Source organism: Neodiprion virginianus, unplaced genomic scaffold, assembly GCF_021901495.1.
Source record: "Neodiprion virginianus isolate iyNeoVirg1 unplaced genomic scaffold, iyNeoVirg1.1 ptg000065l, whole genome shotgun sequence".
NCBI lineage: Eukaryota > Metazoa > Arthropoda > Insecta > Hymenoptera > Diprionidae > Neodiprion > Neodiprion virginianus.
Window position 1 is genome coordinate 20808 of NW_025804461.1, and position 14906 is coordinate 35713.

Here is a 14906-nt window from a genome sequence, read left to right on the forward strand (position 1 = left end):
AAATTATAATATACATACATATATTTATATATATATGTATATATATAAATATGTATATATATATATATATATATATATATATATATATATATATATATATATATATATATACATATTTATATATATACATATATATATAAATATATATATGTATATATATATTCATATATATTTATATTATACATTAATATAATAGAATATGAATGAAGGTAATTGAGGTAAATAATGTCATAAAATAAAAAATGATTGTGAATGGAAAAAATTATGAAAAAATGAAATGAAATAAAAAATAAGCAAATAATTAAAAATATTTAGGACTTTTCTCATAATTATACATAATTTCAAAAAATTGAAATATTGTGGAAAACAATTTTTTTTTTTCAATTTTCCTCTTTTTAAAAGTAAATTGAAAATTATAATATACATAAATATATTCATATACACATATATATGTATATATAAATATAGATATATATGTATATATATATATATACATATATATATGTATACACATATACATATATTTTTTTACATACATTCATAATATATACCATATAATGGAATATAAATGAAGGTAATCAAGGTAAATAATGTAATAAAATAAAAAATGATTATAAATGGGAGAAATTATGAAAAAATGAAATAGAATAAAAAATAAGCGGATGATTAGAAATATTTAGGATTTTCCTAATAATTATACATAATTTTAAAAAATTGAAATCATGTGAGAAAAATGTTTTTTCTTTCAGTTTCTCTCTTCTTAAAAGTAAATTGAAAATTATAATATACATAAATATATTCATATACACATATATATGTATATATAAATATAGATATATATGTATATATATATATATATACATATATATATGTATACACATACACATATATTTTTTTACATACATTCATAATATACATCCATATAATGGAATATAAATGAAGGTAATCAAGGTAAATAATGTAATAAAATAAAAAATGATTATAAATGGGATAAATTATGAAAAAATGAAATAGAATAAAAAATAAGCGGATGATTAGAAATATTTAGGATTTTCCTAATAATTATACATAATTTTAAAAAATTGAAATCATGTGAGAAAAATGTTTTTTCTTTCAGTTTCTCTCTTCTTAAAAGTAAATTGAAAATTATAATATACATATATATATATTTATATATATATATATGTAAGTTTGTGGCCTGTTTACCCAAACTTATCTATGAAAAACAACAAACACGCTGAACGGGTTACGGAAAGGATAACCAAGAGTGACCATCGCGGAATCATCGCCTCGGGAGAGAGGGGAGTGATTGACAGGCGCTCGAGACATCCACTAGCGTCATAGTGAATGCTCAGTTAAATATATTGTAAATTACATTACAAATTATTCTTTTCACCAGTCAACTAAGCCTACAATCCCGATCGTCAAAACCGACATTGTTGTTGATTTAGGTGACTATAAGTGTTATAATTATTTTTGTTATTATTTATGTAATTATTTGTGATTGGTGTTAATATAATGTTTTAGTATCGTTTCTACATCAACCCAAGTCGTTGAGACTCAGGAATTATTATTTCCGCAACCCTTTTAAGTTATAAGAGTCACGCTTATAACTTAAAAATCAACAACAAAATGGAGAAGGTCAAGGTCAAATTCCAGTTCGCCGCAGAAGCCTGGGATGCCAAGACGACCGTCATCAAGGTTAAATCCATCCAAGTATTGGAACAGGAACAAATTTTTTCTTTTGAACAAAAAGATCAACCGATTTCGAACCATGCTGAGCTGGCCAAATTACCAGTGGTCAAAGGAATTATCAAGAGTCTGGATAAAAGAGGGAAGCAGAGAAAAGCTATCGTCTCACTGGACGCGCATCTGCAAAGGTTATACTTCGATGAGGAGGGTAATGTAGTGTTCAACGATCATTACCTGGAGGAAATAGAAACCCCCCAACCCACTCCAAACTCATCCAGTTTAACAGTTCCGGCACGTGAAACCCCGATCCAATCGATTTCGAAGGGCATTTTATTAGAAAAATTTTCAAACAGAAATCAGAACGCAAAATCATGGCTCACTTTATTTGTTCTTGAATGTGAAAGATTTAAAGTGGAAGAAAATCAATTCCCCGAGGTTCTGAAACTAGTTTTAGAAGGACCAGCCATAGACTGGTTTACATCAATTTTTAAAACTTATGGTATGACGAAACCTTGGAGCTTTTGGGAAAGTTCCTTTCTGGAAACATTCGGGGAAAAATCGTGGTCAGAGGTCGAATACGCTTACTCTTTTCGTTGGATAAGTGGACCATATTTAGATTTTGCATTAAAAAAGAGAAACCTATTAATAGATGCAGATCCAGAATTAGGCGTCAGTTCACAAATAAATTTTATCGTTATTGCCCTGCCAAAATTTGTTCGATCACACCTTCATAAACGTGAATTGAAAACAATAGAAAATTTAATGTCTAGTCTGAGTCAACTTCAACCAATATCAAACAATAACAGCTCACGTATAGAAATAAATAAGCAAAATCGAAAGTTCGATCCATGTCGTATTTGCGAGAAAGCCGGGTATAAAAATAGATTCCATCCAGAGGAAATTTGCAGAAATGCAAGATCAGCGATTATCAAATCTGCCGAATCAAAAAACTAGATAGCCTCCCACTTATAAGACTACATGTTACCGTAAATTGTAATGAAAAGGCAGTTGCTCTTTACGATTCAGGAGCCAATGTGTCCTTGATTAATTATGCATTTTACAAAAAATTAAAAATGAATATCCCTATGAGTGGGGGCTCAACAATAAGAACAATGGGCGGCGTAGCAAGTACGAATGGAAGGGTATTTTTGAAATTAAAGATATTTGAAATAGAAAAAGTAGCGCCATTCCTAATAATGAAAAATGATTTATTTGAAGAAGATCTGTTGCTTGGCTTGGATTGTATAAAATCATTCCGATTGCGTCAAAACGAAAATCTTGAAATTTCTCAAAATATAAGTTCGAACCAAAGTTTTGATTGCGTTAAAATAAACTATGCTTCGAACAATAACGAAGATAGTCTGAATGGTGTGTTAAATAAATACGATTCAGTCTTCGCCAAGGAAAAGTTCGATATAGGTACAGTCAGGAACTTCGAAGCAAGAATAAAATTAACGGAAAGTAAGTACATATCGAGAAAACCATATAAGTGCTCTATTCCCGATAAATTAGAAATAGAATTTCAAATAAAGAAATTATTGGAATTAGGATTGATCGAGGAGTCGTATAGTCCATATGCCTCACCAGTGACCTTAGTACACAAGAAAGATGAAGACAAAAAATCGCGACTATGTATTGATTATCGCGAACTAAATAAACTCATAGTACCAGAAGGTTACCCCTTTCCTAGAATTGATGATCTGATTGCTCGTGTTGGGAGGTGTGTTTACTTCTCGAAGTTAGATATCAACTCAGCATTCTGGTCAATACCATTACGTGCGAAAGATAAATATAAAACGGCTTTCGTCACACACCACGGTCACTGGCAATGGGCGTGTCTTCCTTTTGGTTTACAATCGGCTCCAGCAATATTCCAACGAATACTTTCAACCATAATTAGAAACAACAATTTAGACACCTTTGCAATTAATTATATCGATGATATTCTGATATTTTCGAAAAATTACGATGAACACGTACAGCATATTAAACAAACATTGGATGTTTTACATGAGCAAGGCTTGAAATTAAACACGAATAAATGCAGTTTTGCTAAAAAAGAAGTTACGTATCTAGGACACACAATATCAAACAATAGTGTAAAACCGATTAATGACAATTTAATAGCGATCAAAAACTTTCCGATTCCGAAAACAAAAAAACAGGTTAGACAATTCCTGGGGAAAGTAAATTTTTTTCTGAAATATATTCCTAGATCCTCAATTATCTTGGATCCATTGCACAATCTCTTGCGAAAAAATGTGCAGTTCGATTGGTCCGCTAGATGTCAAAACAGTTTTGATAAGGTTAAGGGTTGTTTACGTGAAGCACCAATTCTAGCAATATTCGACCCCACTAAACCAATTTTCATATATACAGATGCTAGTTTAGAAGGCGTGGGTGCAATACTAAAACAACCTCAAGAAGATAACACACTTAAACCGGTCTTCTATTTTTCGCGAAAGTTGTCAGAATCTCAAAAAATAAGAAGAGCTATATTTATTGAATGTTTAGCAATCAAAGAGGCGATTCTATATTGGCAATATCACTTAATAGGACAAAAATTTAAAATATTCACAGATCATGAACCTTTACGTAATTTCAACATAAAAAATTGCAAAGATACAGAACTTTTACACATATTAAATTACATTTCACAATTTACATTTGATATCGAATATAATCCCGGCATAAATAATTCAGAGGCTGATTGCTTATCAAGAAACCCGGTTCTATCAGAAAACAAAAATGATGAAGGTTCTAAAATACAAATCGTCAACTTCATAACTATGCAAAACATCTTACAGAACCAAAAAGAATTAAAGTGGGACAAACATTGTAGTAAAGAAAATGATATAATATACAAAACCTTGAACAAAAGGAAAAAGATCTGGTTAACAGAAGAATATGGTATTGCAGCCCTTGGAAACTTACATAGGTCACAAGGTCACATTGGAACTAAACAGATGACACTTACGATTACACCAATATTTTATTTTAAAAATATGCACAAACATATTAAAATGATCTGCAGATCATGCGAAACTTGTATCAAAAATAAAACAAGATTTGGAAACTTTAAGGCGCCATTGTCGCAGTTGGGTCCTGCGTCCAAGCCGTTAGAAATAGTTTCATTAGATACAATAGGCGGTTTCACGGGAAATAAATCTCAAAAAAAGTACATGCACTTAATGGTAGATCAATTAACTCGATATGCATTTATCTCCACTTCAAAAACACAAATAGCAAAAGATTTTATAAACCTAGTCCAAATAATAGAAAAGAGAGGTAAAATTCAAACAGTTCTGACAGACCAATATCCTGGGATAAATTCCAAAGAATTAAAGAAATATTTGAAAGAAAAAAATATAACACTGATTTTCACAGCGGTAGATTGTCCGTTTTCCAATGGACAAAACGAGCGTACAAATCAAACATTAGTAAACAGAATTCGCTGTAAACTTTACGAAAACCAAAATAAATCATGGACAACAATTGCCGAACAATGCATAAGTGAATATAACAATACAGTACATAGCTCTACAGGTTTTTCACCAAACTATTTGCTCTCGGGAATGGACAGGTCAATAATTCCAAAGGAATTAAATAAAAACACAAAAGAAAATTTAGATGTCAATAGAGCAAAAGCATTGGAAAATTCCATAAAATCGCATAACAGGAATAAATTATACTACGACACTCACACAAATGCAATAGAATATAACGAAAATGACTTAGTGTATATACAAAATGGGAATAAATTAAATAGAAAAAAATTAGATCCCGTCCGAACTGGACCATTCAAAATTACAAAAAAAATATCTAAATCCATTTATGAAATTGATATCGGTACAAGAAAAAAAGATGTAAATATTTTTCACAAAAGCAAAATGGTCCCATATTCACAACCCGTCCCAGATCCTAACCAATCCTCTCCGGGAAGGGGGGATGTAAGTTTGTGGCCTGTTTACCCAAACTTATCTATGAAAAACAACAAACACGCTGAACGGGTTACGGAAAGGATAACCAAGAGTGACCATCGCGGAATCATCGCCTCGGGAGAGAGGGGAGTGATTGACAGGCGCTCGAGACGTCCACTAGCGTCATAGTGAATGCTCAGTAAAATATATTGTAAATTATATTATAAATTATTCTTTTCACCAGTCAACTAAGCCTACAATCCCGATCGTCAAAACCGACATTGTTGTTGATTTAGGTGACTATAAGTGTTATAATTATTTTTGTTATTATTTATGTAATTATTTGTGATTGGTGTTAATATAATGTTTTAGTATCGTTTCTACATCAACCCAAGTCGTTGAGACTCAGGAATTATTATTTCCGCAACCCTTTTAAGTTATAAGAGTCACGCTTATAACTTAAATATATATATATATATATACATATATATATATTCATTCACATATATTTATATTATACATCCATATAATGGATTATAAATGAAGGTCTTTAAGGTAAATCATGTAATAAAATAAAGAATGATTATGAATGAAAGAAATTATGAAAAAATGAAATAAAATAAAAAATAAGCGGATAATTAGAAATATTTAGGATTCTCCTAATAATTATACATAATTTTGAAAAATTGAAATAATGGGAGAAAATTTTTTTTTTTTAATTTCCCTCTTTTTAAAAGTGAATTGAAAATCATAATATACATATATATATTTATATATATATATATGTAAACATATATATGTATATACGTATTTATATATATTTATATTAAAAAATAATATGATAGAATATAAATGAAGGTAATTGAGGTAAATAATGTAATAAAATAAAAAATGATTGTGAATGGAAAAAATTATAAAAAAATGAAATAAAATAAAAAATGAGCGAATAATTAAAAATATTTAGGATTTTCCTAATAATTATACATAATTTTAAAAAATTGAAATAATGTGAGAAAAAAATTTTTTTTTTTTCAATTTCCCTCTTTTTAAAAGTGAATTAAAAATTATAATATACATATATATATTTATATATATATATATATGTATATATATATATATATATATATTTATAATATACATCCATATAATAGAATATAAATGAAGGTAATTAAGGTAAATCATGTAATGAAATAAAAAATGATTATGAATGAAAGAAATTATGAAAAAATGAAATAGTATAAAAAATAAGCGGATAATTAGAAATATTTAGGATTTTCCTAATAATTATACGTGATTTCAAAAAATTGAAATAATGTAAAAAAAATTTTTTTTTTTCAATTTTCCTCTTTTTAAAAGTGAATCGAAAATTATAATATACATATATATATACACACACACGTATACATATATATACATATATATATATATATATATATGTATTTATATATATATATTCATTCATATATATTTATATTTTACATTTATATACTAGAATATAAAACAAGGTCATTTAGGTAAAAAATGCGATGAAATAAAAAATGGTTATAAATGAAAAAAATGATTCAAAATGAAATAAAATAAAAAATGAGCGGATAATTGAAAATATAAAGGATTTTTCTAATAATTATACATATTTTCAAAAGATTAAAATAATGTAAAAAAAAATTTTTTTTTTAAATTTCCCTTTTCTGAAAGTAAATTGAAAATTATAATATACATATATATCCACACACACACGTATTAGTATGTATATATATATGTATATATATATATATGTATATATATATATATATATATATATATATACATATATATATTTTTATTTATATATATTTATATTATACATTCATATAATAGAATATAAAAGATTTTAGGGTGAAAGAAATTAGGGTGAAAAATGCGATAAAATGAAAAATGATTATGAATGAAAAAAATGATTCAAAAATGAAATAAGCTAAAAAATAAGCGGATAATTGAAAATATTTAGGATTTTTCCAATAATTATACATATTTTCAAAAGATTAAAATAATGTGAAAAAAAATTTTTTTTTTAAATTTCCCTTTTCTGAAAGTAAATTGAAAATTATAATATACATATATATCCACACACACACGTATTAGTATGTATATATATATATGTATATATATATATATGTATATATATATATATATATATATATATACATATATATATTTTTATTTATATATATTTATATTATACATTCATATAATAGAATATAAAAGAAGGTAATTTGGGTGAAAAATGCGATAAAATGAAAAATGATTATGAATGAAAAAAATGATTCAAAAATGAAATAAGCTAAAAAATAAGCGGATAATTGAAAATATTTAGGATTTTTCCAATAATTATACATATTTTCAAAAAATTAAAATAATGTAAAAAAAAATTTTTTTTTTAAATTTTCCTTTTTTTAGAAAGTAAATTGCAAATTATAATAAACATATATATATATACACACACACGTATACATATATATACATATATATATTTATATATTAGGCTGATTCAAAAAAAACGACTAATTTTTTTTTTTCAAAATCCTTACATAAAAACTTCCGAGAAGGTGTGAAAAGACGCCTGTAAAAAGCAGAGCCCTTAATATTATTATTAAGAGGTCGCGCATCGGGAATTTCTATTTCCCGTTTAAATAACACAGGAATAAATTTTTTTAAATTTTGCAATTTCGTATTTTTGCAACGGCTTATTGAATTAGCGGACCAAAGCATATTTTTGTAGGAAATTCGACGCTCTACAAAAAAAGTTCTTACAAAGTTTTCGATAGTCCCACTCCTTCAAAAGTTATTCGAGGTCAAAGTTGAACTTACAAAAAAATTCAACGTTTTTTTTTTTTCGATGATACTATGAATATTTTCTTATTATTTTGTTATAAAGAGGATAGATTTCGGAACAATTACATTTTTAAATAGTCAAGTGCATCAGTTATGGATTCTCCATGATGACATGTTTATTATTTAACATCGCATTTTTGTAAGGTAACTTTATATTGACTCGATGGGGAAATTAATGATTGAAAAAGCCCAATTAGAGTAAGATATATTCATTCAATATATATTTATAACAAAATAATGAAAAAAGATTCATAGTATCATCGAAAAAAAAAAAACATTGAATTTTTTTGTAAGTTCAACTTTGACCTCGAATAACTTTTGAAGGAGTGTGACTATCGAAAACTTTGTGAGAACTTTTTTTGTAGAGCGTCAAATTTCCTACAAAAATATGCTTTGGTCCGCTAATTCAATGAGCCGTTGCAAAAATACGAAATTGCAAAATTTAAAAAAATTTATTCCTGTGTTATTTAAACGGGAAATAGAAATTCCCGATGCGCGACCTCTTAATAATAATATTAAGGGCTCTGCTTTTTATAGGCGTCTTTTCACACCTTCTCTGAAGTTTTTGTGTGAGGATTTTGAGAAAAAAAAATTAGCCGTCTTTTTTGAATCAGCCTAATATATATATATATTAGGGTGCTTTTTTTTTGGACAATATTTTTTTTTTTTCGGTCCCATCGTGAAATTTTGTTGGAAATACAACAAAAAAAATTCCCTGAAAGATTGAGCCCTTAATATTAATATTAAGTGCTCGCCCAAGGCATGTAAAGATTTCCCGCTTAAAATACACGTAAACTTCAATTTTTTTCTTTAAAACATCTACAGTTCAGAGGCATTCTATGGTGTAGTCTAGGACGTCAGCAGGTTTTCTTCGGAGTGAAATGCTCTACAAAAGTGCTCATTGCGGTGAAGTCGTACGGGCCACCCAAACCCAATTTTTTCATGAAATTCTTGTGTTTTTGCCCGTATCTCGTAAATAACAGGAGCTACAAAAAAAAAATATTCAACAAATTTATAGGAAATTTTTGTAGAGCATTTCATTCCGAAGAAAACCTACTGACGTCCTAGACTACACCATAGAATGCCTCTGAACTGTAGATGTTTTAAAGAAAAAAATTGAAGTTTACGTGTATTTTAAGCGGGAAATCTTTACATGCCTTGGGCGAGCACTTAATATTAATATTAAGGGCTTAATCTTTCAGGGAATTTTTTTTGTTGTATTTCCAACAAAATTTCACGATGGGACCGAAAAAAAAAAAATATAGTCCAAAAAAAAAGCACCCTAATATATATATATATATATATATATATATATATATATATATATATTTATTTACATGTCTTTATATCATGCATCCATATAATAGAATATAAATGAAGGTAATTAAGGTAAATTATGTAATAAAATGAAAAATGATTATAAATGAAAGAAATTATAAAAAAATAAAGTAGAATAAAAAATAAGCGGATAATGAGAAATATTTAGAATTTTCCTAATAATTATACATAATTTTAAAAAATTAATATAGTGTAAAAAAAAATTTTTTTTTTTGAAATTTCCCTCTTTTTGAAAGTAAATTGCAAATTATAATATACATATATATATACACACACACGTATATATATATATATATATATATACACATATATATATATACACATATATATATATATACACACATATATATATATATATATATATATATATATATTTTTTTTTTTTATTTATATATACTAGGGGCTTCGCCCCTGCGCGCTTCGCGCGCCAACCCCATCTCGGCGCTACGCGCCTCGGGCACTCGGCGCTGCGCGCCTCGTTGTTCGGCGCTTCGCGCCTCACTATTTCCTTACGTATTGTCTAGTCGGTTGCTTCCGATCAACCCGACATTGCTATTGGCTCCCTATGTAGGTCTGCTCAGATTATTTTCGTAAACGAATCCACTCACATATACAAAACTCCCGATGCCATGCAACCCCAATTGCATCCGGCGACATATTTTGCTATAGTTATTATTTTCAGATTTTTTTACGTATATCTACGTATAGAGATATAGAGTCTACTGCATCTGGTTTATAAGTACAAATAATTGATATCAATTCTTTGTTTTTTTAAATAAATTTATTAAACATTTTTCACTTTAAATTTAGTTCGAAGTTGACTTCGAATTTCATTGATTGATGAAAAATTTCGATATTCGCTTTCGCTCGTCTGAGCTCAGAGTAGATTCAATTGTTTATTTGCGAGTTTCCCCAGAAACTATTTTCGCCCGAGTCAGTTCCCGTTTTCGTGAAGAAGAATCGAACATTTCTTTAGAGCTCCTCAGAGCTATTCATGAGGTTCGTGAGGATTGGTTGATAAAACAGAACTTTTTTTCTTTATCAGCTCCGATCTTGGTTATTAATGCAGAAGCTACGGCTGATCAAATTTTTAGAGATCTTTGTACTTTCTTGACATGCGTAGGTTAACCTATACTTACTTTATGAAGGAATAAAGCTAATTAAATGAAAGACAAAAAAAAAAGTAAAATAGATTTTCTATATTGAAATAACACAAAGATTACATGAAATTGTGTTTCAAAAATTGCTTTCTTGCAATCATTATTTTGTACAGCTGGTCTCCATTTTGTAGGTTCGATGCGGGGTAACGCTTTATTAGTTGAAATCGGGTTTCGGTCAGTTTGATTTTCTGCGTTGTACCTAATGCTTAGTTGGAATCGGGTTTCGGTCAACTTGATCTTCTGCGTTGTACCTAACAATCGCCCCGAGCGTTGCCCTATAATTAAAATTAAATGATTTTTAAGATAGGCTTGATTTTTCATGGAATTATAATTGAATTATTTTTCAATAATTAACAAACTTTTCAACGAGCTTACAACGTATCCTTCAATCTTTCCAAATACTGAACCGCTTTCGATTTCCTTTAGTGCCTGTTGTAGCCGCATGTTGAATATTCGACAAGCTATTGTTGGAATGTCATTTACAGTGGTACCTGTAGGAAAATCTTTCAATACCGTACATATTTCCGGCCACTTAGGATTACATGTCATTGTAATAAATAAATCCGGTCGTCCAACTTTCCTTGTTATTGCCATTGCATCTTGGTACTGCTGTTGCATATGTCGCATGCTGCCGGAAAATGATGATGGTAAAATCATTTGGTTCCCAAGTCTTGTTCGATCCGACGTATTCGCTTCACTATTTGATATGTGATCAGTCATTCCTTTGTAACATTCTACACGCAATTGCTTCTGATTATTTCTTAAAAACAATAAACGCTGCGATTCAATTGTGAGATATGCGTGAATCACATAGTGTTGTGTCAATCGTCCGCTCCGCAACAACTGATTCTGTGCTTCGCCTCGACGTAAGGCCAATCGATGTCCATAATATTGAACAGGAGAGATTTCCTTGTTTGTTCCTACGTGTTTCATATTATAGCTCCATCCTAAATCACCGCTCGGAAATAGTAATGGAAAAGTCATTGGATCAACGTGATGCGAATATCTCGGCACATATCCAACTGCACGGTCTTGTTTTGGAAATACTTGTACTTCTATATTTTCAGATACTGCCCCGTCATCTGAAACGATCAGAGCTGCTAGCTCACCACAAGTTGGCGCATTGTACCGCCGTCTATCGTCTTCCTTGAGTGCTATAAAGTTTAATCTCACCAGGCTTTCTCCCTTAACAAATCGCTCGTACGTTGTTTTAAAATTTGCTGCATAAGGATTGATATCTATTATCAGTCTACCAATAATTTCTAACAGATTTGCTCTTCTTGCATCATTTTCTCTCAGCGCTAGCTGAGTTTGTACGTCGTAGATGTAAATTTGTCCATATCTCGGTCGGTTATTGTTTGCGGTCTCTAAACTTGTAGATATTTTGTAACTCACATCCCCGATTATTTTCATCACATATGGTCCTGAATTCCCCATATCTGCCACGGTACAATTAAATGATGCAAACGCAAACGCGTCATTATATGATCGTATATGTTGTCTGAAGTGTCTTGATACTTCGTCATTCCCTTCTCGCAGACGTTGAAGTACATCAGGATATTCCGTTAATGGTGGTAATAATATTTTTCCTCCGTGACAGCAATTATTTGCCACCCTTCCTGTTTCATATTTGAACCTTTCTGCATTGCAATGTTTACATTTTACGTTCATTTCACCCATGTGTAGTTGTTCTACAGTTTTAAAAGTGCCTTTTTCAATATCCCCGTTGTAACGATGCTCAGCAATGATTGATTCACTGTTCATTGCTTCCACTCGTTCTCTGTTTCTGTCTAATTCCAACCTGTCTCTGTTATCTTCTATTGTTTGGCTGAATACACACAGTTCCTTCTCCATCGATTTCAACGTATCACTGTCACTTAATATTTCATCACAAACATGAATTTCCGACACGTTATTCTTGCTTATAAGTCGTCGACACACGTTTTCGTCTGTCGTTTTATCTCGTTGTCTCTTGCTATCCACTTCAATTCCTTCTATGCTTGCTTTTCTTTTTTTCATCAATCTAAGCTTCCATTCGTTGGTTGAAAATTGGTGTTCCTTCTCTATTGGTATCGATCTATCTCCTTGACTTGCTGAATTATTTTTGCTACCGCTCTGCCCGTTATTCTCCAAAATCACCTTCTTTATATTATTTTTTTCTCTATATTTGCGTTGCTGTTCACTCCGCAAAACACGTCTTTCTTTTGTGGTTAACATAGATCCTGGTCGTCCTCTTGCCTGGTTATAGAAATATTTGTTTATTATTCTTCTCTGGCTTATTTGGTTATTCGCACTTACAATATTATTTTCCTTTTTCTTTTGTGATACGTCCGACCATCCACCGTCTCCATCGCCTTGTCTGCTGGTTGAAACTCCTCCTTTCTGTTCGTTGGTTAAAAAGCCAGTATGATATTTTTTGTTCGCTTCCCTATATTTTCGCTGCTGTTCTCGTCGTCTAATTTTTCGCTCTTCTATGTCCATCACATTGGTTGGTCGTCCTCTTGATTTATATTCCAAATCGATCATCACAATTTTATTTTCCTTTTTCTTTTGTGATACGTCCGACCATTCACCGTCTCCATCGCCTTGTCTGCTGGTTGAAACTCCTCCTTTCTGTTCGTTGGTTGAAAAGCCAGTATGATATTTTTTGTTCGCTTCCCTATATTTTCGCTGCTGTTCTCGTCGTCTAATTTTTCGCTCTTCTATGTCCTTCACATTGGTTGGTCGTCCTCTTGATTTATTTTCCAAATCAATCATCACAATCGATTCTTCCAATTCTTCTACACCCTTCGTTGAATTATTTTTACTACCGCTCTGCCGGTTATTCTCCAAAATCACCTTCTTTATATTATTTTTTTCTCTATATTTGCGTTGCTGTTCATTCCGCAAAACACCTCCTTCTCTTGTGGTCAATATCGATCCTGGTTGTCCTCTTACCTAGTTATACGAATATTTGATGGATATTATTCTATGGCTTATTTGGTTTTTCGCACTTACAATTTTATTTTCCTCGTTCTTTTGTGATACTTCCGACCATCCACCATCTTCATCGCCTTGTCTGCTGCTTGAAACTCCTTCTTTCTCCATTGTCATCGTGAATCCGGGCTGTCCTTTTGACTGTTTGGTGATATATTTAGATTTACTATTATTTGATTGTTACTTTTCATACTTATTACTCACAATCTGAATTTTATTTTGGTTCTGCAAGAGATCAAAGTGTCCACTGTCTCCGTCGCCGGTAAAGAGTAGTGAGAATTGTATTTCATTTTGTGATCCGATCCGGTGCGGATGAATTTGTTCTTCGCGATACACGATTAAACATATTTTAAAAATGTCCGCAGCTGCAGCTAATTCTGCTTTTCCCCCATATATTCCATTTTTCTTCATGTGTGATTTGTAATCACCAGGTGACCTAATCACAGCACCGTTTGACTCATTACCTGTAATAAAACCCGCAAATGTAGACCAATTGTCCACTATATTTGAAACGATACTCAGTCTCACCTCTGCGTGTCGATCTTGAGTCCCGTATACACAATACGCCAACGCGCGAAAAAGACAATTCCCGTCGGGAATCATCTAGATAATTTTCATTTGCATTGTCATTTTTTGCGCGTCAGAAACAGATACCTATGAAGATATTTGTCATAAAGAGCCGATGACAGCTGTCAAAGGGTTTCCTAGATGCTTTTTGTTTTGTTTTCGGGATCTCGGCCCACCGCCAACTTCATGCGTATACTATTGTTATTATAATTTTTTTCTACGTTCATTTGTTTGAAACTTTTTTATTAGATAAAGAGATTTATATTATACATTCATATAATAGAATATAAAAGAGGGTAATTAGGGTGAAAAATGAGATGAAATAAAAAATGATTATAAATGAAAGAAATGATTAAAAAATGAAATAAAATGAAAAATAAGC

At 30.4% G+C, this 14906-nt stretch overlaps 2 protein-coding genes across 2 annotated transcripts; one reads left to right on the forward strand and one right to left on the reverse strand.

Annotated features, from left to right (window-relative positions):
- The first annotated feature begins 1411 nt into the window (after positions 1-1411).
- LOC124309911 (uncharacterized) lies at positions 1412-2646 on the forward strand. The gene is made up of 2 exons (XM_046773574.1): positions 1412-1451; positions 1528-2646. The coding sequence occupies exon 2, from the start codon at positions 1633-1635 to the stop codon at positions 2644-2646; it is 1014 nt and encodes a 337-aa protein (XP_046629530.1). The 5' UTR covers positions 1412-1451; positions 1528-1632.
- Positions 2647-11317: 8671 nt separating this feature from the next.
- LOC124309912 (uncharacterized) lies at positions 11318-12835 on the reverse strand. The gene has a single exon (XM_046773575.1). It carries the CDS (start codon positions 12833-12835, stop codon positions 11318-11320), a length of 1518 nt encoding a protein of 505 aa, XP_046629531.1.
- Between the last annotated feature and the right edge of the window lie 2071 nt (positions 12836-14906).